This window comes from Harpia harpyja, chromosome 2 (genome assembly GCF_026419915.1).
Source record: "Harpia harpyja isolate bHarHar1 chromosome 2, bHarHar1 primary haplotype, whole genome shotgun sequence".
Lineage (NCBI taxonomy): Eukaryota > Metazoa > Chordata > Aves > Accipitriformes > Accipitridae > Harpia > Harpia harpyja.
Window position 1 is genome coordinate 3,200,066 of NC_068941.1, and position 27,400 is coordinate 3,227,465.

The 27,400-nt window shown below is 42.4% G+C and overlaps 1 protein-coding gene across 1 annotated transcript in view; it reads left to right on the forward strand.

The window, feature by feature from the left end:
- FRAS1 (Fraser extracellular matrix complex subunit 1) overlaps positions 1–27,400 on the forward strand; it is a 174,585-nt gene that overhangs the window by 101,710 nt on the left and 45,475 nt on the right. Inside the window, exons 20-30 of the mRNA XM_052812807.1 lie at positions 2,091–2,243; positions 5,110–5,256; positions 8,786–8,932; positions 10,443–10,583; positions 10,812–10,952; positions 11,591–11,734; positions 12,362–12,632; positions 13,844–13,928; positions 16,908–17,234; positions 22,057–22,210; positions 25,977–26,155. Of these exons, the coding sequence (XP_052668767.1) occupies positions 2,091–2,243; positions 5,110–5,256; positions 8,786–8,932; positions 10,443–10,583; positions 10,812–10,952; positions 11,591–11,734; positions 12,362–12,632; positions 13,844–13,928; positions 16,908–17,234; positions 22,057–22,210; positions 25,977–26,155 (1,889 nt within the window). The remainder of the gene's footprint in view (positions 1–2,090; positions 2,244–5,109; positions 5,257–8,785; positions 8,933–10,442; positions 10,584–10,811; positions 10,953–11,590; positions 11,735–12,361; positions 12,633–13,843; positions 13,929–16,907; positions 17,235–22,056; positions 22,211–25,976; positions 26,156–27,400) is intronic.

A 27,400-nucleotide genomic window follows, 5' to 3' on the forward strand; every position in this document is an offset into this window, starting at 1 on the left:
GAGCAAACATGGAGGCTGTAAAGAGAAGACTCTACTGCAACAGCACCTAGTTTTGTAGATACTTAGCTTTTTAAATGTTAGTTTGGGAGAGTCTAGTTATTTACAGTAGATACGGGTTATTTGGGCACCCTACATTTTCTGTGTCTCATTTTTATGCTCTGTTTATGGAACCTGTTGACCATACACAGTGAGTTGGGTTACTTATTATATCTACCAAAGCTCTCTATTAGAGACCAGTGGCTCCGGCAAGAGATTAAACTGGAGGAGTATTATTTTAACAATAAGGGGAGTGGACACATTGCCAGGTAAACGTGGAAGCGTGAGAAACTAATTGGATTTATGTTAATTTTATTGAATTTAAGTGCATAAAACTCTTCACCCAACCTCCAGTCCTGTGCATACAAATTACATATGGTGCTCAGGGCCTTTTGGATGATATTTTAGTCCTTGCTCTCTACGGTGACCTGCGTGTGATCCTTTCTGGCTTCAGTGAGGCTACAGATAGATGGCAGGTCTTTCCAGTCTGATATCAGCACAGGTTTGGGATCTTTGGCTGTAAAGACTTATGGGATGATGCCTTGGGTATTGAGTTCTTCTCCTGTGCAGTCAGAAGCTGCAGTATGATAACCCCTGTAAGCTGTAACGCCTCTGAGGAGGTTTTGAGGTTTGTCACTGAGTTTGGGAGCATGACCTCATGTGCTGCTTTTCTTTTCTTAGAACTATCCTGACAGTGATGGATTGAGAACCTACAGGGTCACTGTCTCAAGCATAATGTTTCTTCTCACACACCTTTACCTCCCCTCTGGCTGTTAATTTCTCATCCGCGAGGCTGAGAGTGTGGGGCAGAAACTAGGTAGATTATATGCCCTGTAAAGTCAGGAGGTGAAGGAAGCAGCTGCTTTAAGGACTTTGAATCCCTGCATGCAGTCAGAATTGCATTAATTTCTGAGCTGCATCTGTGCTTTTCCACCAGTGTTTGCTAAGAATCATCTGTGTGTGACGTACAGGAGAAGGCAAGCTAGGGTTAGACTCCAGTCACTATTATGGTCTTGCAGATATGGATGCAGAAATCCCCTGGACTCCAATGTGAGCCTGTCTTCAGCTTGTAAAATTAGATTGCCTGACAATCTGTAGTAATGCTGTCGCAAGAGACAAAAGACAGAAAGTTGAACCTTCGGCAGAAATCTGACAAGAGGCCAGGTAATCAAATCAAGCCTCGTTATTACATTTCTTTCAAGACAGTTGTCATTTCCTTTATAATTTTCCAAATTACCACAATGAGGATTAATTTGGCTTCCAGGTTTCCTTGCACTGCACTGTTGTACATACAAAAGGCTTGTTGTAAAACCTTTTGAAACACCTAAGTTCAGGCAGAGGTCAGGAGACACAGGCTTGTGTGCTCCTGGGGAAAAATGAAAAAAGGAAAAGGTTTTGAGGCACTCATGCAACTCTAAATGCTGCTCTTGGCTTGGCTTTGAGGTCTGCAGTGGCCTCTTTAGGGTATGCATGTCTCGTTTGTGTGGGAAAATCTGAACAGTAAGAACTACAGGAGAAGGTCATACAGCTGTACAGGTAGTGCTCTTCGTTTTTCAGCAGTGGGAGCAGAGGGAGATGAATGCCTACAGCTGCCAGCATAGTTTGTTAAAGATAAACCTGTAGGTAGAAGCACCTAAAATCAGAGAAGGGTTTGGGGAAAACGAAGAGCTTTGAACTGGCTTTGTACAAAGCTTTCTGAAGCCCACTTAAGGATGGGAAAGAGGATGCCTGAATGAGGCAGGAGAGATGCAGAGAATGTGGTTGCTGAGGAAAAGTGAAAATGTTGTGATGCTCAGGAAGAGCACAAGATGAGGATGAGGGTAAGAGGAAAGGAATGCTCTTTGAATGTGGTAATTTCTGGTCATCTCTCTTGCAGACATCTGGAAGTGCAGTGTTTAGCACCTGATCCCAGCCCTTGTGCACCAGATAGCAGGAAAGGGGTCTGAAAGTTACATCCCTAATGTCTTCCTTGAGCTCTCAGGAGTGTGTTTCCCCTTAGCAGTTCTGTTTTGTCCACCTGTGATCACAGTGTCCGTTATTCCTGCTTCCTTTAGACTGCCACCCTTTGTGCCGTCAGTGTGTGGCCAACCTGCGGGACACCGGCAGCATCTGTCTGAAGTGCCAGAACACCCGTCACTTGCTCCTGGGGGATCACTGTATTCCTGACTGTCCAGTGGGATACTATGCTGAGAACGGTGCCTGCAAAAGTGAGTAGTCCTTACAGAGGCCTCAAGTAGCTGCAAGGGACCACCTGGATCCTTGCGAGATGTTCCATGAAATGGTTCCTGTTAAGTAGAGAAGCTTTGTCCAGCTGGCAGGACACTGCACTGGGAGCTAGGCATGTCCTTCCCAGCTAATAACTGTGCGAGCTGGCTCGGAGCACTCTCTCCTTGCTCCCCGTAATCTGTGTCTGCTTTCAGACTGGAAGTTCTTTGAGGCAGACAGTGCTGTACTGTCCCGAGCACGTGCTGAGGCTACTGGGACCTAGCCCGCTGTTACAATACAATTAATAAGTGTAATGAGTACCAGACAGCAGTATGCTTATGAGGAGGAGGTGAAGGTGAGTTTTTTTCTCTCTCTCTCTGTTAAATCCCATCTCTGAAAGATGGTGGCACAGAGAATAGGATGACAATATGCTATGTTCTGTGTAGGGTAGCTACCCTGAGATCACTCCTAGGAAGAGATGGGCTTCTTAAGCACAAGAAAGGATAACTTCCAACAGAGCCTTTTTATGTGCCCATCACCAAGTCTCCAATTTGTGTGGCACCAGCACAGTTCTGGGATGCTAAAACTTGAAAATACTTTCTGGATATGTGCTTCGAAGGGCCATGCAACTTCTGCTCACAGAAGGCAGAACACTAGCTGGTAGCAACTTCTCAGGAAGTTTGCAATCTGAGATGAAACATCATCCTAGATAAGGTCTCTCACTGAGGCTTGTCTTGCTACAGTAATGGTCCAAAAAGCGATCATTCATAGCAGCTTGTAAAACAAAAAGCCAATTTCATTCAGTCTTTTAGGCTGGCGTGATAGATGCAGCGCTCCGGCTGCATGGGTGAAGTTGCACTGATAGCACATTTTATTCTCTAGCCTTCTGCGCCTTCACCTATCCCTGGATCTCCTCCAGTTTTTGTTGTTGATGTGGTTTCATATTCCGATCATTGTCTGAGCTGCTTTATATTTCTTGGACTCTTAGAAGGAAGTAGGTTGCTTTTCTTGTTACGTGGCCAACAGAGACATGTTAAAGCCCAACACTGAGCAAAGGCTATTGCAGTTTATTTTAAGAGAAAGAAATCAAACCAAGAAATTCTGCACATTAGAATTAAGATTTAGATGCGCCTTTTGCAGGAAGTGGCATTTACTAATCCAGTCTTACAACTGCTGGTTAATGTTTCAAAGCTTCTCTCAAGCACTCTGGGAGCTGTGTGTTTATTTACCTGTTTCTGACAAATGAAATCTGAGAGACGTATGAAATATACTCTGTGTCATTTAATTGGAGAGACCCCTGAGAGAGATATTTTGTCTTCCTGGAAATTTAAGCATAGGGATAACATTTCTTCCCTTTGGTATAAAGGTTTCATTTAAAAGAAGTTTTGCATTATTCAGACTGTGTCAAAGCTCATACTACGTTTTGTGCTAGCTTTGAAGATCTCCAGCACAACGTAATGCAGTTGCTTCTCTGATTTCTTTGCCCACTTTCACTCATGATTAATTTGGCCTGATAGGCGCAATGATGGCATCAATCTTTAGGTAAAGGCCTATCAAGAAATAAAACAGACTAATAATTTTGTGAGTACGTACCCCCTTCGGAGAAATTGATAGGATACATTGGCGTCATCCACTGTGGTATTTTAAATTTCTTCAGTCAGACTAAGAAGCACAAGAAGCGGGAGATGAAGGGATACAAAGGAAACAGGGAAAGAAAACAAGAGGGGTGGTATACAAATATCTCTTAAAAAATGCAGGGAAAGAAAAAGATAGTAATATACTTTCTTACTCGAGGCAGTCAGTGGGATTGCTGGCTATGAAGCATTGCAGAAGGATGTTGTAAGACTGAGTGTCTGGGCAATAAAGGGATGAAAGTTTGGTATAGGCAGATGTAATGATGCACACAGGGATACCCGGTTCTAACTTCACGTACAGAATGATGGCATCTTTGCCGTGATCTTGAAGAAATGATCAATCAGCCTGTGAAAATGGCATCCCAGTGTTCAGCAACGTTGAAAAAGCAAATCAAATGTTAGGTGCTAGTACAAAAGGAATAGAAGAATTCATTCTGCCGCTGTCTAAAGGAGCTGCATGCTGTGAGCCATTCTGCCCATCACAGAAGGGAAGGGCAGCAGAACTGAATGTGGGGAAGGAAGGGCTTCTGTACAGTGAGCAACTGAGTAGACCACAGTGTTTCAACCTGAAAAACAGGAGACCTTAAGAGGGAGGAAATACGACAGAGGCTTACAAAGCCATGAGTGAAACGGAGGGAGGGTACATAGAGATTGACTGTTCTCTGTCAGTGTTGCTTCTTGGAATAGGTAGCAGCTGTGCAACTCCTGCCGAAGGGATGGATGTAAATCTTCAGGGAGGTGTGGAGCTGTCAGGAAAGCACTAGATGATTCCTAAATGGACAAAGCGCATCAGGCTCAAGAGAGTCTGACCTGAAACTAGTTGAGAGAAAGCATGAGAGGGAGGTACTGATACATGCTTGCCCTTTTTTTTTTTTTACTCCTTTCTGATAGATAGGTCTTGGCCAGATCCTGTAGGGTTGTTCTTGAGGGGAAGGGAAGGTTGAAGAGAAGAGGAAAGGGTAAAAAGAGAGAGAAAGGAGAGGAGGGGGGAGAGCTAGTGTGCATGACACACAGAGCGCAAATAAACCTATTTAGTCTGTCTGTCACAAGCTGGGTCGGCTGTGTTTCTGCTCCTGAGTGCTCTGTACCAATAAAGGCTCAGACTTAGCAGGAACTTTTGGTATTCAATATCACCATGCTCAGCCTCTGAGAGTGCTTCTGCTAAACCTTGTGAATGTTGCTCAAAGATCTACTTTTCCTTGAACAGAAACACTTGTTCTTGCTGTCTCTACAGGGTGTCACCCCTCATGTAAAACCTGCACCGGCGGGGGTCCTTTTTCCTGCTCTTCCTGCAACACCAGCCTGGTTCTTTCCCACACCAGCATGTGTGCGCCATTCTGTTCCCCAGGATACTACAGGGATGACCGGCAGATCTGCAAATGTGAGTGTCTCTCTCTGAGCCATCTGTCCTTTCCACAATGTATTCTCCGACATGTCTTTTCTTGTTCCTTCACTTACTGTTCCTCTTGCCAGGAAAAGAAAGATTTCAAGTGCCTAAAAATTCGATGTGAATTGATAGAGGTGATTAGCTGCCTTAGAAACGGAGCCTACAGCATGGTTTAAATTTGAACACGGTTGCAGTTTTGTTATTCAAACGACAAGAGGCTTTGGGTCCTGTAGTTAAAAACTGCAGGAGAGTTTGTGTAGTCTTCCCTGTTGTCCAGGTGGTACATAGAGAAGTGGCCAAAAGTACAGGTGGATTCTGGGCTTTGTGAAAACTTGACAAGTTTAGACCAGTTTTAATCAATTCTTACTAAGGCAAACCCCCTCCCCACTGCACTGCCTGCCAATACCTGCCATGGAAGCTATATTAAGACTGTAGCATTTATGCTGCATTTTTCCACATATGAAACCTCAGTAGGAACAAGGTACAGTGTGGTAGGCACAGCCCCAACTGACTTGAGCTGTTGTATTTTTACTTTCTAATGATCTGGTACAACTGATCTGGTGTTAAGTCCAGTAACATTTTATCCTACTCCTGCTATCCCTTGCGAATCTCTCGGGGCCTCTCTTTTCCTTTTATTATCCTATGTTCACTCTGGCCCTGACGTCAGTTGGTTTATTCCTCACATTGATTACTGGGCTTGATGTTCCAAAATGCAAAATTACATGGCCCAGAGACATAAAAAATATGAAAAAACCCTCCTTGAATTGACCCACTATAATACACACACCTAAAAATGAGTGAGTGCTTAAGTGGTTTGGTTGCTGTGAACCTGAACGCTCAAATTTGTTAAGTCCTGCATTACCCTGATTTAAATTATCCCGATTTATGATATAACAACTCTGTTGCACTGCACTGAGTATAGGTATCAATGTCATCCTATCTAGACCCAATTTCTTTACTGGTGAGGTCTTATAGGAGGACGCTGATATGGTTGTCAGCTTTACCTGCCTTTTGTTGAAATATATGGCTCTCCTGAAACTATTATTTCCATCTTATCAGCAGAAATGGAGACACCTTGCATAAGTTCAAGGAAATATGTGGAAGACTTTGTACCATTCTTCTGTTAACATAAAAAAAGGCTATTCAATAATAATGAAAAAAGGAAAGTAAAAAAACATGAATAAAAAAAAAGGAATCATGGGATTCTCACTGTCCTGGCTAGTTTCCTACAAGCTCTACAAGATACTCACTGTTCTCTCCTGTAGTATGGATTCTCTTATTGCTAATTATACCAGAATACCTCCCTTCCTAATTAAAATGCCCTTTTCTATTGAAAACTTTCCTATTGATAGCTCCTCCCTCAGGGCATTGTGGTAGAAGTGGAATGTTCCTGAGGACTGTACCCTTCCTGGATTTGGTTCAGTAGCTCAAGTGCAAATAGATTTTTGCAAGCAAATTCAACTACTCTAATCTCCTTATTGCAAATGGCTTTTTAAAAAGTGTATGTAATCCTTGTGGCAGGAGGCTCAAGGCAAAGTGTGTTGGTGCATTGGATTTTTGTCATTCCAAGTGTCACTTGTGCCTTTTTAAGTGAAGTACTGCTGATAAGCCATGTAGATATAAACTGTCCCAGGCTGCTGGAAGACTGCCACTTAGAGCTAATGAAATTTGTTTAAATGGAGGTTGGCTGTTAGGCTGAGAAAATTTGGTCTCTCCTCAGCGTTTATTTTAGTCGCATTGCACTTTTGAGGAACTTGGGTTTGGAATGAAGTTCAGAGAGATGCTGAGTGCATGTATGGACTCTTGGAGATATTTTTAAACTCAGTGACGCACTGGCCGAGGAAAAGTGCAAAGCTTAACAAGTTCTTCATGAGCTTAAAAATGCAGATATGGAGTCATGCTGATAAAGCAAGCAACAGGATTGCTTTCAAATACAGGTTTTGCTTACTGTTCTGGCATGCCTTCATGGGTAACCTGATTTCTACAGATGTAGACCTCATGTGGAATGTTTTACCATACTTTTAATAGGTGGGTTTTCATAGCACTTACAAATAGTAATTTTTCCATGTAGTGCTCTTAAGTTAAGTGAAATCAGACTGGCACCAGAACACCTAAAAACAGTTATTAGATTCTTTAGGTAAACTTTTTGTTAGAAAGCATTTGTACCTCAATAAAATACAGACCTTCTGTAACATTTTTTAGATGAGCTAAAACAAGTAGCTATTTTGAAGGGCACTGGGTTCTCACTTCAGTTAGAGCAACGTTGGTATTTTCACATTTACTTTGGTATTTTGAGGTTTTGTGGTTATAAAACTCTGTCTTGAATTAAAAGCAAATTGAAATGGATTTCCACCATTAGCATATCGCTAAATTAGCATTCCACAATTAGCATATCACCGACATGTTACCGCAAGTAACATGTTGGTGTTTAGCACCTGAACTGTAGTTGCGCTAAATCCTATGAGAGGATTTGTTTGTTTTTTCCATTAATGGCCAGCTATGCTTTATTCTTTACTTTCAACACTTGGGGCTGTGTTTCCAGAGCTTTTTTCTGATTTATCGTAAGTACAGAGTTGAGCTTGGGCAAAGATTCTGACTCCGTATGGGTTTAGTGACACTCAGGGGTAGTTTGCTGGGAATTTAGCAGTCCCTTTTGCATATGCCATCATTGTACTTGCTAGCAGGGCAGTTACGGTTGTTTGTATAAAGCAGACATGTGAACCTCCGTAAGTTTTCTGCATATCATGTTTGTAAAGTTTCGTCTGACCAGAACCAGAGTGAGCTTTTCAGCGCATAGACAAAAGGCTAGGAAATATTTCTCAGTCTTTCATAGCACATTGCTATTAAATCTGCTGTGAAATAGCCAAGAGCACTGACATCGGCGCTGAGTACACTTGGCTGTTAGTACAGCCCCCTGAGAAGTTTAGACCCTAGACATCAAAGATGAGAGTGGAAATATTCTGAACCTCTGGACTTTGATCCTAGATTCAGTAAATCCCCGAATTATTTTTTCCTGGCATCTTTATTTGCTCCCTACAGCTCCAAAATTTCACACTGTGTGCAAACAAAAAGGTGGAAACATTAAGTGAAATTAAATGGGCCTTCGGTCCCACCAAGGTTTGCTAACTGGATTGCAGCAGTCTATTATGGTCTCCTAATTTGTGCATTACCAGTTGAATCTGGAATTATACGAAACACGGGTTGTTTAAAGAGAATAAGAAAATCAGAGACAGGGAAAGCTCTTATTTGGGGATTTGAATTCAGGGTCAGTGTTTTACCCTGACTTGTCCAGGGGAGAGTAAGAAGCAGTGTGAGGAGACATAACAGTCTATTCCAAATGGAAGGAGGCTTTTTACATTTTGGAGGCTGTGAAAAGGAACATAAGAAGCAAAAACTCTCCACAGGTGTCTCATCAAAGAGGACAGAGGAGTAGCAGGGCTACAGGATAATACCATTTTTACTTGTACAGTTGCCTGGTGCATCAGTAATTACAGTTATTTTCTCTGTCTTTGTCTTTCCACAGCTTGCAACAGCCAGTGTCTGAGCTGTGAATCAGCCACTGGCTGTACGTCTTGCAGAGATCCAGCTAAGGTCCTGTTGTTTGGAGAATGCCAGTATGAGAACTGTGCTCAGCAGTATTATCTGGATTTTTCCAGCAAGACTTGCAGAGGTGAAAAATACATTGTGGGTTTAAAGAAAAAAGAAAAAAAAAATTGCAAGTGCCTTGGCTAAGAATCCATCACATTGCAGCACGATCTGTGCAGGCAGCCTGCTTTAAAAAGTGTGTATGAGGGGGGGAGTTGTTCAGTGACAGACTACTTCCAAGGTTTTTACAGTTTTTTCTGTATTTCGGCAGTCTGCTGTCACATACCTCAGCCTTTCAGTGAAACAAGATTATTGCAAATCCGTCTCTTGTAAATGATTTAGTAAGTGAGCCAGCAAACTTTTCAAGGGTCAGGTCCAGCAATTCATTTAGTCATGGGTCAGCTGAATAACGAGTGAGCTTACCAGGCTAAATCTTTTTTAGAGTGCTTATAAGGCCTTGTGTACTTACCTGCTTCTCTCTGTCTTATTAAATACTGTATCACTGGATGACTGCAGAAACAACAGTTTGGAGAGATTTAAAAGACACGTGACTTGAAAGATTTCCAGAACTCCCAAGGAGAGTGTTCCATAATGGAAATAAGTGAGGATAACATGGCTTTATTGCAGCTGGCACCACTAAGACTAGGATATAATACAAATGACTTGATGTTCAGTGTTCATTTCTAGCTGGCTGTCTCAGTACCTGAACCTAGCTTAACTGAGTAACGTCTGTCCCCTTAGAGTTGTGGTTCTTCAGAGAGGTGACATTGTCTGGTGTTTAGGGTGTTGGAATGAGGCAAGACTCTTGTCCTGGCTTTGTGTTGGACATGCTGCATGGACTAGAGTAGTTCACCTCACCTCAATGAGTCCTTGTTTCCCCTGCTTCTTGCTCTCGTCATTTGTCTGTCTCATCAGCCAAGTTTGTCTGTCATTAATTGCTGATACAGACCCTCTAAGTGCCACCAAGAACAAACAGTAGTGTTGGCAGCCTGAGTAGCCCTTGGGTGCCTGTGTGTGACTGGGACTCAGCTGAAGACTGGTGGGGAGGTAGTACGAGGGCATGTGAAGGCAGATCTGACCCCAGCTGGATCCGGTGTGTTTCTGGCCAGTGGACTTTCCAGGGGGACATTTGGACTGTGAGGGACAACGATTTCATTTTCTTTTGGTCAGAGTCATTTGAAAGCGTGAGATTGATGAAGTGGCATGGATAATTGCTAATGAGCAACAAACTCAGGGTTGGCAGAAAAGGAGCATTGCTCCTTACGGGATAAAGTCAGGCTTTATGGGAAGCAAAATTGTGCCGGTGTTAGCAGGTCTGAATGCTGAACAAGAGCCCAGACTGCTCAAATTTGACATAATTAGAACATGTTAAGTCCAAGAGGGAAAAAAACCAAACCCCATATCCTGAGTTGTAATAAGTCATTCAGTACAAATCATGCTTTCTTTTTTTTTAGTATCTCTTTAACAGTTTTTACTGTGCTCTTTGCTCCTAGGGCTTATATTCCCATAGCTTGTAGACCCCAAGTGCTAAGCACTTGTATAGCGTGAACACCTATACAAAAAGGCTGCCCTGCATTGACTTTTTTTTCTTCCAGAGTGTGACTGGAGCTGTAATGCTTGTAAAGGTCCCCAGAGGACCGACTGCCTGCAGTGTATGGAGGGCTATGTTCTCCATGAAGGAGCTTGTGTGGAACAGTGCCCTGCAGCTTTCTACAAGGAATCAGAGACATGCCAGAGTGAGTTCTTCTTGAGCATTACTTCTAATCACTGCTGCCAACATGTTTCCTTGCTTGTCTCCAATTTGTGCACGTCTTGCATTCAGAAGTCACGCTCTACCTTCAGATCCCTCGCTGCCCTCCAGCACACACACGCAATAGAGCTGTGGTTCCTGCGGGGTGTTACAGCACAGTGCAGGAAGCAGTTGAAAGCAGTGTTGAGATGAACTCTTTACATATGACTTTTAGGGTGTGACCAACACTGCCTTCAGTGTCGCCGACCCGATGAGTGCAGCCTTTGCGAAGCCCCGTTTTTCCTCTTGGACGTTCATTGTGTTCACAAATGTGGGAAGCGATATTATGCAGACCATGCACAGCGAAAGTGCACAGGTAAGCAAAGGGAGCATGATGTGGTGGAGAGGGACCAGGCTTGTAGTCTATGTTCTATACGCTGCTTTTTCTCTGCAAGGCTGGAGTGAAGAGGAGGGGCTTGGATGCTGTGTTAAACTTGCTGTTGAGGTGATGCAGTCAACTTGAGAATTAGATAACAGGCTATATCTGCATTTAGACATGCCTAATTCAGGAGGAATGAGATTCAGTGTAGATGGCTGCTGGTGTATGTGTGTGTGTGTACGTGTGTACACACTGTATGTAAAAAAAAAACCCCACATTTTTAGAAAGGTTTCGGTTGTATTTGTCGGTTAACAAGCTGTGTAGGACTTGAATGTGTATTTGCAGTATTTTTTTCAAGTTAGTATAACAGTTACTTAAAAACATGTTTCTTCCATTTGGAAGATCATCTCAGGTGCTCTGTAGTCAATGGCAAACAGTGGTCAAATGAGGAAGGAACTTCTTAACAACTTTTTTATCTCAACTCTTTGCCCCTTCTTTTTGATTATTTTTGTCAGGTATGTAACACACAAATAGCAGTGCTGTTTCTGTTCCGACCCTGGGGGACAGCCCTGCGTACCAGTGGCTGCATTGTTTTTGCAGTGTCTCAATGGGGTTGTGCTTTCCATCCGATTCAGCTTGTCCCTCTGGATGCTTGGAGTGTGACAGCGACAGCCTGTGCCACCTCTGTGACAGCACTACGTTTCTGAAGAATAAGATTTGCGTTTCTGCCTGTGGCCAGGGTTTCTATGGCAATACGTGGACCAGAGAGTGCGAAGAAGGTGAGTGTCTCTCATGATAAAGCAACCGAGCTGGCAGGCTTCCAGCAGATTTTAAGGCTAGAAGTAGTGTTCATTCAGTGGCATTTTTGGAATTCAGTTTTGTGCGGTTTTCTGTTGAGTATTGAAAGTTGGCAGCTATTTTTCTCCAACTTTTTTGTTTCATAAAATATGCATATACATGGTTTTCTAAGTGAAGTTACCTAGTTAGGTATGGAGGCACACCTTTCCAATCACAGCATCGTTTATCATCACTGTAAAACAAATGAAAAAATATCTTGGGGGAAATCCCTTACTAAATCAACTGTAGTACTTACTTATCTTTTCTTTGTTCTAAATGAAGATTTACTAGTCTGTCTGCAGGGCAGGCCAATGTATATTGGCTTTGAGTTTTGTGATGGGGAACTCAAGATGGGAAGTGATGTGCCCAAGCCTCTCAAAATCATAGTGGGGATTGGGATGGATTGCAATTCTTCATGAGATATAGTGGTTGTCCACCTAGGTCAGTAATGAACAGGGCATTGTAAGGGTCTGGTGTGTCATCCAAAAGATGGTAGTGACAGACAAGATGCTAACACAGCCCATGGCTGTAATTCATTCAGTAATATTTTTTCCCTTCTTTCTTTTTAGCCAGCAAGCATCCCTCGAGCTTCCACGTGAACAGTACCCTCACAGTAGGAATTGGCGCGGTAAAGCCCCTAGACATCTCCTTACTGGGTGTGCGTGATCTGGATGGTGACACAGGACAGCTCTTGTTCCATATCGACAGCACTCCCTCCAACGGCAGGCTGGTCACGGTGGTGAATGGGAAAGAGGTGCAGCTGAGCAAAGGCGACCACTTCACCTACAAGGATGTGAAGGAGAAGAGAGTCCGCTTTGTGCACAGCAAAGAGAAATCCAGGTGACTCTGTTGAAACTTTTTTCAGAGCTCTTGCCTTAAAAAAACCTGACGTATCTTGAGAACATGTATTTCCTTATTCCTAGGAAACATTCTTACAGCGAAGCACGCTTCTCACTGCTGTTAAATAAATTACCAATGTACTTACACTGTACCATAGTATAAACGATGGTGCAAAACTTCTGTTTATGGTATAAGAGGTCACTGTGATCAAGCTACCAAACCTGTTGTGCTTTGGGGGTGCAGGAGTCTGTCTTATCTTTAGGATACTCTGCTATGGGTTTAAAACTGGCATATTAGTCTGGTTCTTACAACAATTTCTTGATACTGTCAGGAGGATGTTCAAATGATGTCACCACTATGCTCTGTGGCATAATCTGCATTCAGCCATTACTTCTTTGCATGCAATATGAGCTCCATTAGTGTCCTGGGATAATTAGTGGTGATTAGTAGCTGGCAATGCTCACACTGCAAGCATGTTGCAAGGAAGCAGATTTTTCCTGCTGCCAGGCAATAAGCTAGTCATCCTGCCAAATTTCACACTTGATTTACATCACCATAAAACCTTGGGACTAGACTGATATTGGTGGAATTGTTCTAAATTTCTGCCTGTATATATTAGGGTGTTCTTTGATCCATTGTTTTCAATAAGACTTTCAGGGTGTCCTTCTGATGCCAAGGGTTAGCTCATGTTCACTAGACTTATGGCATGTATTTCTGTATCATGGTGGGTTTTTTTGTCTGCCTCGTAGTCACAATGAAATGTCAGGATCTTGTCTTGAGAAACATAGCTACTTTATGTTCAAGGTTATCGGGTGGCATTATTGAAAAGTAAATAGGAAACAAAAATACTGAAAAGTGGGATCTTCTGTTCCGAAGCCAGATAAATGACATTTTTCTTTAGCAGTGAATAGCTGACATTTAGAATTGGTACTTTATCTTGGAAATGCCATCCTATGTGGGTAACATTAGTTAAAGGGAAATGAGGCTATATTATTACATAGTTAAAGGTATTTTATTACATGTTGTGACTGTTGTGAATCTTCAGAAAAAAATGCTATAAAAACATAACTGAAAAAACTTGAGCTAAACCTTCTGTCACTAAGCTACTCATTTTTACTGAATATATAATATTTTTATCATTATTGAGTCCTGCAAGAGCACTTCAATAATTTATATTATCCTGTATTTTGGCTTTTTGGGGACTTGTTTAGGAAAGGACAGTTTTCCTTGAAGGTTGGTGATGAACAGTTCTTCTCCCATTCTGAGGTGGTCAACATTCAAGCGTTTTCAACACAGGTAATGTAACAAAGCTTGGAAACAACCACAAATTTTGTACCATTTGGAGCCCTGGTTTCTTGCAGTGGTAACAAAGGAGCTGGGCAGAACTTGAGCTGGAGTTCAGGTCAGGCAAATTAGACTCAACTCTCACTTATTTGAGAGGCAGCCAAGAGCCACGTGGAAGAACTGGACTTGGGGTAAATGACTGAAGAAGCTGGCCCATGTAATTTTGCTTGTGCGGGGAATTGTAGCTGTGCAATCATAGAGCAATTATCAGTGAGGGTGAAGGAGTCCCTGCTGTTTAAATTATTCTTTGGATCCGCAGATGTTCAGTCTCTTACTGCAGGGCAATTGAACAATGATTGATCCCTATGGTAGGGATGCTTTGGCAGTCAAGAGCATTTACTTAAATGCTCTGTTCTGGGACAGTTGGGAATTAAATCAGCATGAGCTATTTAAAGTGTGTCCCTTAAACTGCTCACCACTTCCAGGCAAGTTGATGGTACTGCCAAGTGTCCATGTTTCTCATATTGCTGTCATTTAAAGTCTGTAGCACGATACCGTGGAGGGGCCTCACCCAAGAGATGGTGTACAGGCAGTACGATTGTGACTCCTTTTCAAAGGTGGGCTCTCTAAAAGGCAAGGTATGAAGAGGTGTGTGAAATACACATTAAGGGAGAGGGCAGAGCATTACAGAAAGCAGGAGTTGTTCAAGCCCAGCCTAGCTGCGTGTGCCAAACTCAGCCCATCAGCAGGTCATATCATCACATCCCTCTGGACAGGTTTTGATTCCCATTCAAGCTACGGGTGTTCCTCTGCTGCTGCTGCAAGGGCAGTGAATGTGCTGGAGCTGCCCTGCCCAGCTTGCCGCTTGCTGCTGGTCGTGCTGGCAGCAAGTTCACCGTGGACTCACTTTAACGAGGTCCAGGTTTCTGAGGAGGCTTTGCAGCTTGCACTCAGCTTTTTCCATAGCCGAACTGTCTAGTTGAAAGCTCCATCGGGCAGCTTTGCTTGAACTGAAGTTGTTGTGGCTACTTGGCATATTTTAGCAGTATAAAGAGACTTTAAAGTGCAAATCAGAGTCCACTACTCTTAAGGCCCATTTACATCCTCAGAGGGGCATTAAATGGCTTGATAAAACTGTAACTGGAAATCTGGCTATCATCCTTTCTTTTTTAGTGCTGACTCCTTCCTGCCTACAAGCCTGACTCAGCGTCCCTCCTCACAATGAGTAATTTAAGAAATGTATTTCTTTTAATCATTGCATTGGTGGATGGGTTTGTGTCTGAAGGCACTGGTGCTATTCTGTACTTCGTGCTGAGTGCAGTAGGAATGTAGCCAGCAGCTCAAAAACGTGGTGAGCTGCTCACTTGCTCACTACGTACCATGTTGGGGGCCTGTGGGAGGTCTCCAGTTTAATGTATTTAGTGTTCTTTATAGGAAACAACTCCTCCCGAGATGCATAATTCCTGTGGTTCTCTGACACTCTTGAGACTTTGCACTGCTTGGGTTTTTTCTGGATTGGGATTCCGGAGAGGTGGTAGCTTCAGAGTTAAGAGTTACAGGTTTTTTTAATTGCACTTTGTTGCTTTTAATCATTATATTCCATATTAGTCATTCCATAACTTCTGGAAATTAGAAGTGTTCTAGTTTGTCCTTCAGTGTAAGACAAACTGTGGATTTTGGTCCTGTTGTGTGTATATTGATTCTGGCTCGTGCCGAAATCTTTGCTCAGTCTAATCTCTTGTTTACCTCAGTAGGACATTCACCTAAGTAAGAGCTGCAGTCACTGCCCCAGAATACATAAGTGAAGTTTAATAACAGGAATTTTGCCTGCCAATCCCTAATAACCCTGATAAGTTGTACACAGGTGAGATGGCAGCAGTTAGCTCTCTGATGAATGTTCCCAGGGCTTTGACTTTGTCTCTGTGGTTCACCTCCCTCCTGAGGCAAGGTATTACCGATGCCAAATGATGTCTACTGGGATCAATAGAGACTGCAGATCTAAACTTTCTTGACCACGAAGAATTAGAGAACTAATTTAAACCAGCAGAAATGTGGGCTCTAGCTGATCTTCATTCTAGCATGAATATAGGTGCGTGGAGTCTTTGAAATTAAATAAATAATGATGCTGATGACACCCAGTTTTGGTGTCTTTGAGATGGACTTTATCAGTTCGAGACAAGCAAAAGCACGTTCTTCAGTGTTAGTTGATTGACTCATTTCTACTTAGAAGCACTAACTGAAGCTTCTGCCTCCCAGTTTGGCTCACTGCTATTAGTATCCTGTGTAGGTTATTCTCTCTCTCTTGGCATTCTTCCTTGCTTCCTTTTTTCCCCCTCTCTGCAACTCATTTTAAACAGATAATCGAGGCACGCAGATTGTGTGGAGTCTTATTCTCAAGTATCAGTGCTCTGAAAGATGTGTAAGTTATCAAAGCTGTAGGTTATACACAGGGAGAGTATGATGTGTCTCCATCCCCCACCCACCCTGAACTCGTTGTTCACATACACAAATCTTCAGCATCTCAGGTGCCTGCATTCCAGTTGGGCCTGCCAACACACCTGTAATATGTAGACCTTCCAAAACAGTTGGGGTCCACATTTCTATTTGAATTTTCCTGGATGGTAATAAGGCAAAGCTGTGTCCCTTGTCTCTTAATCTGTGCAGACAGCAAAGGGAATACAGCCTCTAGCTGATAACTAAATTGCTTTCTATATAAATGTCCTAAGGTTTTTTCCTTTCCTAAGCTTGCTGTGGCATGAGAATCTTTTTTTAATGTAACTAAATCAGTCTAAACTGCTAGATATTCTTAGATCTGCCCGCTGGGGGGGGAAGTGTGGAGAGCGATTCTCTGCTGCTTAGAAATAGGATTTCTAAGGTTTCCAGGAATGAGGTGTGCTAATTTCCTTAACCCCACATTTTTCATTCCAGACTTTGATCATGATCAAATTGCTAAGGTTTAGCAAACACCTAAGAGCTGCTTTTGTGTTTCAGGCCCCATATGTGTTCAGAAATGAGGCCCTCCTTGTCCGCAGAGGGGAAATTGGAACTATAACAGAACTGTTGCTTGGCGTGAGAGACAGCGACAATCCTCAGAATGTTGTGCTGATGGTTTTAGAGCCTCCACGTCACGGGCGGCTGATCAAACCTCCTGGGGACTCGGCTTCCGCAGTCCACATATTCCACCTGGGTGACCTTGCCGGTGGACTGCTGCGTTATGCTCACGATGGCTCTGACACCCGGGATGATGCAGTTCTTTTGCAAGTGAACGATGGGTACCACTTCCAGAACATCCTGTTCCACATTAAGATTGCTCCCAAGGTACGTGCTGTGACATAAACCCTCACAGACAAGTTAGAAGTCTGGAGAAGTGTGAATGCCCCTGAAGCGTCACTAATCCCGCATTACCGACAGGCTGTGGTCAGAGGCAGGAGAAAGTAGTGGATTGATTAAGTTTTGGAGGTCACCTGAATTTTTGGTTTGCGACAGGAATGGCACAGCAGAAACTGTGCAGCTTTGACAATTCAAAGTCCATAGTTATTTGATAAAAAGATTTTCTGGAGTTGCAGGTGAGAGTTTGGCACTGGTAAGGGCAATGAATTAGAGAATGAGTGGATGGTGGGGAGAGAGAGCTGACGGGATAGGCAAACCAATCATCGGGCTGATGGGAGTGTGATGGGAGACACAAAAGGGTCGCGCATGAACAACTTGGCTAATAACGTGTTATCACTGGTACTTTGGTGGCGGTGGTGTCTCCCAAGGTCAGGATCTCTGCTGTTCACACAGCATTGCTCCACTGAAATCTTTCACTTGATCCAACTTGCTATTTGATAACTTTCCTAAGGACAGGGCACAGATACCTAAAGTCAGAAATTATTAAGAAGTGTTTTAATTTTTCTTTCTTGCTTTTATTGCAGTTCATAATTAAATAATGGTTGTTCGTCTCTTCTGTATTTGGACATGAAGTGGCACTTGGTATTAAATTTTATAGAGATTACTGCAGTAAAATTAGAAACAGTGGTGCTTTTCCATTTGTTTATGAAACAAACCCCAGCCAAACAAGGCGTGAAATACGTATAGTATGTGTGGTGGAGACTAGAAAAAAATAAAGTTGTTGAAGTGCTTGCAAACATCTTAGTTCTGGTATTGTGGTATTGTAGTAAAACAGAAGGAAAAAAAGCTGAAAATTTCCTTATCCCTTAGTTAATGTGAGAGAGTAATGAAAAATAGAGCTGTCAGAGAAGTCCGCTGTTTGCAGTCTTTTTATGTATGGATCTGAGAATTACACAATCTTTGAGTGCTTCCGCTCCATGAAAAGGAGTTAGGAGGAGATGATATTACCCCTCTTTTGTCCTCTTCTCTGCTGCATTTAAGTAAGGTTTACAGACGCTACATGCGTCTGCGTAGTTAGCACAAGGAAGGACTGATCCCATTTGGACCCTGCAGGTGCTCCTAAAGCCACAATAGTAATTAGTGACATGACTCACACATCAGTCTGGGAATGAAAAAGGGGTTGCTTTCAAGGCTGGTGCTGAGTTATTAGACTCCTGGAATAAGAGCAGCCCTGCCTGTGGTTTCTTTACCCAGATCATTTTTGTGGCCCTAAGGAGCCTGTATAAGATCAGAAGGAATGTAAAAATGCTTGGACGCCAATCTGCATTGCTTGTAACACCTTTTTTTTTTTTTTTTCTTTTGCTATTGGTTAAGCAGGTTCTTGTAAATGCCAGTGAAGGTGAATTGCTGAGTATAGTTTCTTTTATTAGCTGATTTTGCGGTCCTTTGTCTCTCATTATCTTTCCAAGTCTCTCCATGCAGCACTTGCCTACAGAGAAGAATGAGGGTGGTGACAGAGGTGAGAGCGGAGCAGTTTAGTGTGAGGGTAGAGCTGGCAGATACCCAGCTCCTGCCTCATCCTAATTATTGTATTTGTGAAGTAGCCTTGGGAGCTGAAATGCATGCAGGGTTTGTTTCTGAAAAGGTGCTGTTGGGACACACACGCAAAGAGACTTGGGTTTTTTTCCTTGGTTTACATCCAAAGATTGCTAAAGAGGCTGGTAGGACCCTGGCTGGAGGTGTGGGAGTTCAAGGCGTGGTTTTTTAACCACGTTGCTTATCTGAGTACATGGAGCTTGTTATAATGTGCTGCTGGATGGTTTTATATAGAAGGCCTGGTGTGAAAGGACATTTCTAAGATTCCTATTCGATGGGCTCAAGCAGTGAAATTCTCAGACATTAATTCACAGGCGCACTGCAGCGAAAGCGTGAAAACATAAACGAAGAACAGCATAACCGTCCAAATATTATGAATTAGAGGGTTTTGTTTCTTCACAATAGGTGTGCCTTGTTTGCTGCAAGGTGCTTTTTTTAGTCCCTTTGGTTGCTAATAGCCTCCTTTTCCCTGTTTGCCCCCATCCAAATACTTCGTTTGACCTACTGCAGTCTGAACAGCTAGCCTCTATTTTGAGAGCTCTTAATAATGATTTGCACCGCTGTATATTTTTGTTGATGTTCTCTAACAATTACAGCTTCTGTGAAGTTAATTTGAGACCTGCTGGTGCTTCATTTTTGGCAGAGCACCACCAATGGTGCTCCAATGGGGAATAAGGAGCCCATGCCCTAGAAAATATAATCGCAGGCTATGTACTGTAAGTCAGAGGAGGTCAGACCTACCCACATGTGATCTGCCTATTGCTGATGGGATATAGAAGCATTTCTTTTCTGAGAGGCTAGGGGGAATACAGGAAAAAGACAAAAGATGTTTATTTTAGGGGACCTCTAGAGCAGATCCATCTAAGGGAGGTCTCCAAGCTATTTGCAAGGCACTGCATCTTGCCCTACCGAGGAGCAGGTAACTGAAGCATGGACCAGGGGGCATGTTAGCCTGCCCGGGCTCTCTGAAAACACTTTTCCTGGGCTGTGAATTCGTTCCCAGAGTTTGCTAACTGTGTGCTCAGGTATCAGTTAAAACAAAAAAATCTAATGGGATTCTAGTTGTTTTGCTGAACACAGGGTGAGCACTCAGATCAGACAATAGCTTGTCACTAAACATATTTTTAAAAAGATTACCAAGCAAAAAGAGCTATCTCACAAACCTGTTCTTATTAACAAGCAGGATCGCAGCATCAAAGCCAGGTGGAAATGGTATTACAAAATGCCGGACTGGATTAACGTGGCCATTGAAGGAACATTCAATCATTTAGTTACTGAAAAGCCGATGAGTTCCACGTTTATAGCAAAATCACAGCCTTGTGTTTAATTAGCATTCACTTAGAAACATTTTCTTTTCAAACACTGCATTTCACCTGTCATTCTTTGAAGAGTGGCTAGGCTCTCTTTTCTTTCCTTACACAATAAATCCATGGACCTTTCTGACCTTTTTAGTTTGTTTACTGCTTCAGAGTTATACTTTGCTAGGCCTATATGCATCATGATGTGATCGAATCAATAAGGTCAGAGGAAAGTTATCGTATATATTGGTAGGGTTCTCTTGACTGGCACAGGGTCTGGTTTTCTTCTTCACTGTTCTTTAAAAAAATAAAGCAACCATTGTGCTGGGAAACTGTTGATCTGACACAGTCTAAGATCATGTGGCATTTAAAAATTAACACTGTGCAAAATAAGTGTAGTACAAATTAAACGGGTAAAAGTTGCTCAGCAGACATGTCAAAATGGAGATGGGAAATCATCCTTTAATGTGATTCTTTTTCACAAACATGGTTTTAGCTCTCTACTCTCTCTGTTGCAGATTCAGAAGAACATAGTAATGAGTTGTTTATCAGTTTTGGGGTGACACATGATTATGTGGAGTAGTAAATGAGGAGGAAGCTGATCACTTACATGGAGCAGTCAAGATTTTGACAGATTATGCAGTTCACCACAGCCAGTTTCAAGGTGAATCTGCAGAAATCAAGAAAAGAAGTCACATGTACAGCAACTGGGCTTATAAGAAAGAACCATGGCACAGAAGAGGTCACACAGATTTTTGGGGCCTGTCCAACAGAGCATGAGCTAACAAAGTAATTTAGAGCCAAAAAGCGGCTAATATTAACCTTGAATGCCAGAGTAGTGTTACTGAAGTATATGAAAATATTAGTGAAGTCATTACTGCGTCCAGTCCTGAAATCCACATTTCAAGAAGCTTGAATAAATATTGGATAAATATTCATTTGGAAAAAAAGCCGCAGGAATGATTTGAAGGTTAGAAAACCCACCAAGTAGCAAAAGACTTTGAGGGATGCTCAGGCAGACTTCAGTTTTACAAAAGTGGTTAAGAGGTGACTTGACCATGGGTGTAAGTCCCCACACGGGGGAAAGATATTTGATCTACAAGTCTTTCTACAAGTATGTTCTAACTTAGCAAAAAAAGTGATGTGGATCTGGTGCAGTAGTTACTAAGTAAAATTTGTATACCTCATTTCTGAATGTTAAACTGCTTCTGTTCAAGCAAAGGATGGAAACCTCATAGTTCATGTTTCTGCCAACATTCATCATTAGCATTTGCATAGCGTCAAGTTCAATTTTCCCCCATCTTGTAGAAAAGCATGAGGTTGCTCTGGAACCTGGGTTTGCTCATGGAGAGGTGATAAGAGTTACAGATGTGTATAAAGCTAGTGGAGGTGCCATAGAGAGATACTTTTGAATGGGTAAGAAGCTGTTGTTCTATAAGTACCCTTGAAAGGTGCGTATTTTTAGAAATAAAATGAAGAGATGTGAGAGAAAATGTGGATCCAATCAAACAAGTGTAGTAGACTGGACACTTTTTTTTGGATGTTGATAGTAGTGAATTTTCCACTGTGCCGTGGAGATAAATTCTGTCAATACGTGTCAAAAGTCAAGCGGAGAGAGAATGAGGGTGGTGGTAAAAGACAAAATTATGGAGGGAGACTGAGGTCAAGAAGGTTTAAGGTCAACAACAGTATCTTAGCAACATTGGAGGACAAGGTCAGTTCTACAGGGTGAGAACTGGGCCCAAGGGATATAGGTGAAGCATGTACAACCGTTTCTTGAAGCAGACAACCAGTGTTGAATGCATAAGAAATTCCAAAATACTCTGCTTGATCCTTTCCACTTGAAAATCTGTTTCCGTCAGTGCAGCACGGCTGACATTCAGTTAAGCCTTTTTCTGCTGTCCCCCTGCATGCAGAATGACAGAAGCCCTCAGCTTGTGACAAATTCCCTGGTCTGGGTGCCCCAGGGAGGCATGCTACAGATCTCCAAGACAATTCTGCATGCCAAGCTACCCGGTGCCCGTGACTCCGAGATAACCTACACCATCATCAAGGACCAGCCAAGACATGGTAAGTCCCTTTGGAGTTTTGTTGTCAAAAAACAGCTGTAGGGCATTGCTTTTCACCCCACATGCGCCAAGGTGTCCATCCACTAAATAAAAGTGCAAGGTTCTGGTTACTTCTGGGGAAAAGGGTGTTCTTCACAGACCTATGAGAGTGTGATTCTTCCATGGTATTTTGCCCACAACAAATAGAATTGAAGGGAACATTTCCTTATAATACTGCGCTGAATAGCTGCTGCTAACCTCATCTTTTTCCAATTCAAATGGGCATGCAAAGTAATGAAGCACTATTGTCCTGCCTAGTAATCTGAACTTCTGCAACTGCGTGTCTCTAGTGGTAGTTAAATTCCGGTGGATTTACAGCCCTGTGAGAGCAGAATCTTACTCACAGCCAAAAGATAATATTCTGCACTGAATGTCTGGTTTAAGAGGAGCATAGAGTAATATCTCCCTCTAGAAACTGCTGAGCAAAAGTTTGCCATGAAGATCTGGAGAACTCCCTAAATTCCATGGCATTTGATTTCATTTCTACTCATGGAAGGGGTTATTGACTCAAACAGAAATTGATGACATTTGCAGCCGTATATAATTCTTGTCTTCAAATTCCTTTTGAGAGGCTCTGATCTCATCTCTCAGAGCAACGGCTTTCACAAGCAACCCCATGCGTAGGACTGCAGTTTATAGAATATCTTCTGGACCCAGGCCAAGGAGGAGTGTGGAAGGTACTGGGATTTGTGGCTCAGATACAACCTGAGAGAAACTGGATGGGAAAGAGAAGATGTCATATGTGGAGGGAAAGGAAATATGGACATAAAAGAAAAATGTTACTTTCCCGCTCAGAATCACCATTTTCTTTACTAGAACCATGTCTTCAAATAATGTATTTTGCACTTCTGTGAAATGATATCATTGCTTTTAATTTGCTGAGCTGGATAAAATTAGAGGATCCCTTTAGCAACATCAGTGCTGGTTTTTTGCCTTTTGCTGTGAGGATAGGCTGGTTTCCGTAACAGCTGCCAGTACCTGGTGGAAACATAGATTATGTTATTTTTGCAATTTAGAAGAGAAGTAATTAATTTGTATTCCCCCTTTAGTTTTCTGCAGATGAAGGACTGTCTTCTCATTTTTAATAAGCATTTACATGAAAACAAGAATTTTTCCCTGAGGAGCTTGTCTCCTGCTACCTAACCCTAACCAAAATTTATAATCCTGTTTTTGTATCACCATAATTATCTCTACTGTAATTAATTGCAATAACACAAATGGGTTTGTAGCTGCAGGTGAGGAATAAGCAAAATTTTATCTAAAATCCTATTTCACAGAAAGGGAGGAAAAAAATAAGACAGAGAAACGTAGAAAATGGGTCCTGAATCATGGAAGGCTTATCTGCCTGTTTTACTCTTTGACTAATGGAAAAGATATTCATACCTGTAGAAAATATATAATTCAATTTTTAGATAGGAAAGAAAACCACTTTAGACTTAGCTACTACATTTCTATAGCACAAGTGTGTGGACAAAGACGGCTTCTTCCTTTATTTCAAGACACTGAAACCAAACAAAAGGGATATAATTAGGGAGGGAAGATCTCTGTCCAGATCCCCTTCTTCTGCAGGGCTTGATTTGGTTCTGTACAATTGGGCACCGGAGAGCAGTTGGTCTTTCTAAGGATCTCTCTATGCTGGACCTCCTGGTTTGTCTCTAGAAATAGAACTAGTGTCTTCCCTGGCTCTCCTCCCAGCACACAAGATGCCTCAACACAGCTCTGTTACATGGAAAAAACACTCACTTCTATGTGAATAGGTATTGTTATACCCTAAGCTGCTCCATGTGACATACATTCTTCGAGGATGAAATTTCTAAAGCTAATGAAAAGTGATGCAAGTGTCCACTCTTCTTAAAATGAATGAGACCACAGTGCCTGAATCTTCTAGACAGCTCTGGAAATTGCAGCTCTGTAGTCTCCATATATTTCAATAAATTGCCTGAGTGTGCACAAGTTGTACATTCACATGTGTAACCTATCAACAGGTGCTTTTCTATTTAAAAAAAAAAATGTTTCAAATGCAATGGTAATCATAAACTATATAAGTAAACATTACAGAGTTGTTCCTTCTGATGGCATTAAATACTAATTTATAAGAAGACACAGACATGCGTCTTGCTTCAAGCAGCTATATGTTATAATTGTTTCTTCTCTTACTTTGGGAGGGATAAACAACTTGCAGGCCCTAACTCCTTTGGGTATGTGATAGGCATCTTTAGAAATCACACGAAAGATTAAGGTGGGATTGGGAATGTAATTAGGGCACTGATAAGGGAATATTAGCATAGAGTTTGATGATAAAGTGGAAGTGTGATATTTCAGCTTGCTGAATTATTATTTTTTATTACTCCAACTGTTTGAGGGTGGTTTTGGGAAATGAACTGGGAGAGCTTATGATGGATATTTTGCATAACAGAATGATTAATGCTGTAAGGAGAGTTGAAGTGATTTATATTATATGTGGCTTCTGAATTAGTAGCCATGAGGGATACTTTCAAAGACTAGTAGAAAAGCACAATATACAACTAACAAGTTATTTAAAGAGCAGCTAAATTATATATAGTCAAGAATAGTAAAGATAGGGGATACACATAATTTTTTCACAGATTATATGTTAAGTACAAAACAAGTAAATTACATTGTAAAATAGAAAAATACACCATCTATTTCAATACTGTAGCTCTTTATCAGGTTTTAATTTCACTTATGTGTGTGGTTAGGAAAAATGTCCACATCAATGAAATTGATGACCAAGGTTTTGATACCCTTCTCTTGATGGGTAGCACTTGGCTCTTTGAGTAATTTTATTGAAGTCTGTTGAACATTAGTGACATGAAAATCCAACCTTTGCAGGCGTCTGTGAGGAAAGCTGATAACCAGTGGGACATGCCCCCATCCTGCTCTTCTCTGTCATACTTGCAATGAAGCCAGTGATGTTTCGGTCCAGCTGAGAATCTATTTCTAATACAAAAATCAGAAGTAAGCTGGATGTTACAGATATAAAAGCTACATAGTCTTTGGAGTAAGAGCTATAAACCAGGGCATACTGACTTTCTATACAGCCTGTGGTACAGAGGTCCTTTACTATATCTGTTCAAGAGTTCTTTTTCAGTTGAAAATTTCTGTTCAGAGAAGTCGGTTGACTTATTTTTGGCATAATAAGTCCCCAAAAGAGCGAGGAAAGAGCTGACCTTGAAAAAATTAGTATGCTGTATTCTGATACTTAAGTTGTACCCTTGAGGGGAAGGTGGATAGTCTGCTGCAATGCTTTTTAACCCTGATTGTGTCTCACTTCTCTCTTGTCCCTTCACAGGAGCTCCAGAAAGTGAGGTGTGTCCTTTGCATCTATTTTTCTGCTCACTTTATCAAATGGGCACATTTCAAGGTTGAAACAGGCTGGTCAGTGGACAGAATGACATTTGGGGAGTTTAAAGTGGCAGATCCTGTTCTTTGCTTGACCATGTATTTCTTCTGTGTACTTGCATGAGTTCCTTGATCTGCCCTTTGCCAAAACGGGAGATGAAATTTCCCTATGTCAGTGGGATGTGGCAAGGTCCATTAGTGGTTTTTAGGAGCTCTGCTGCTATTTCTGTCAGTCACACTAGATGGAAAAAAACTAAGACTGGGTGGACATTTGTCCTGGATGCTCAGTAGTTGGTGAAAAGGCACCTATTCCTCCTTGTTTTCTCACAAGTTGTGTCCTGGCTGTTCATCTTTGCTTTTCCCAGGTGAAGTGGTGCTTCTGGTCCCAATGCCAGCAGATGGCCCAGCAGACTCGTGGCAGCTTTTGCCTGATGGAAGAGCTTCATCACCTACAACCTCTTTTACCCAGCAGGACATCAACGAAGGCATTGTGTGGTACAGGCACTCTGGAGCTGAAGTAGAGAGCGACTCCTTCCAGTTCCAGGTACTCCTCATCATATTCACGGTGGGGGGTCACACAGCAGTTCTGCTGGCATTTTTCTCTGAGATTACTCAGTCTGCCCTTCCCTGTGTCATGCGACCCGAAGTTTCAATAGATACACATACATGAATATATGCATGCACACACAAATACCTATGTAAGTATGTATTTGTATTTACATACAAACTTATGTGTATACAGGTGCACATTGCTCGCCTGTAGATGAATATGCATGTGCTTATGCGTCAGGGTGGATGCAACCCATCGTTGTATTCACGGGAGACTCTTACTCATGCACAAGAGAGCTTTTGCTGCATGTGGATCCCCAGGTTTTAATCTGTGGCAGTGCAGCCAACCAGCCAGCTACCTACCCACAATGTTGAGCCGCATGCAATGGCATTAACCTTCCGGATGTCAAATCACAGGCCATATTGCAGATCTGGAGAAAATTGTCTTTCAAGTAGCATCTAACATTTAAGCTATTAAACTAATAGCTGGCCTGATTTTCTGTAGAACAATTCTCTCAGGGAGGAAGGGGTTTTGTTGAAAAGCAATGACGCTGTTCTGCTAGCTTGACTAAGCAGGAAAGCTCTCTGAGATCAGGAGTCTCCAGAGGGAATGGGCAAACAGATCTGCACTTACAATTTCCACAGGATGAAACTACCAGGCTTGTAACATCCCATCAACATGACATAGCGTGTCCAGAGACTGATTCTTGCTGTGACAGTGATCCCTTCTCCACTGGCCTTTTGCCTGTGGGGTAGGATTGTCCCTTGGGAACACGCTACTGATGTGCTTGGGCTTGCTTTTGGGGAAGAAATAGGAACGGGAAATGTTTTTTGCCTGGCAGTCCTTAGAAGAGGTAAGAGAGCGGGTAACAGAGACAGTAACTCCCACCCATCTTGCAACCTGCTGCCTCCTTTCTGCCACCCTTCTTTGAGATGAGGCTTGTCCCAGCGGACAAGGGAGAAGTGGGGAGGTGGGTCCAGATAGCCACGCGTTTGGCTGTCCTAGAGATCCTCCCGCTGGGTGCCAAATCTGCATGAGGAGATCCTTACAGAGGTCCTCTGGCCCACACTCTCCTAAGGCATCCCTGCAGTCCAGACCTCTGTGAAAGGACTTCCCTGCGCAAGGTGTGTTACTGCAGCTCGTATCCTGGCTGTTTTGATGCCCTATTTGCAGTTCAGACAGGAGGTTTTACCCCTTGATACTGCATGGCAAATACATCACCCTATCATAAAACCTGTA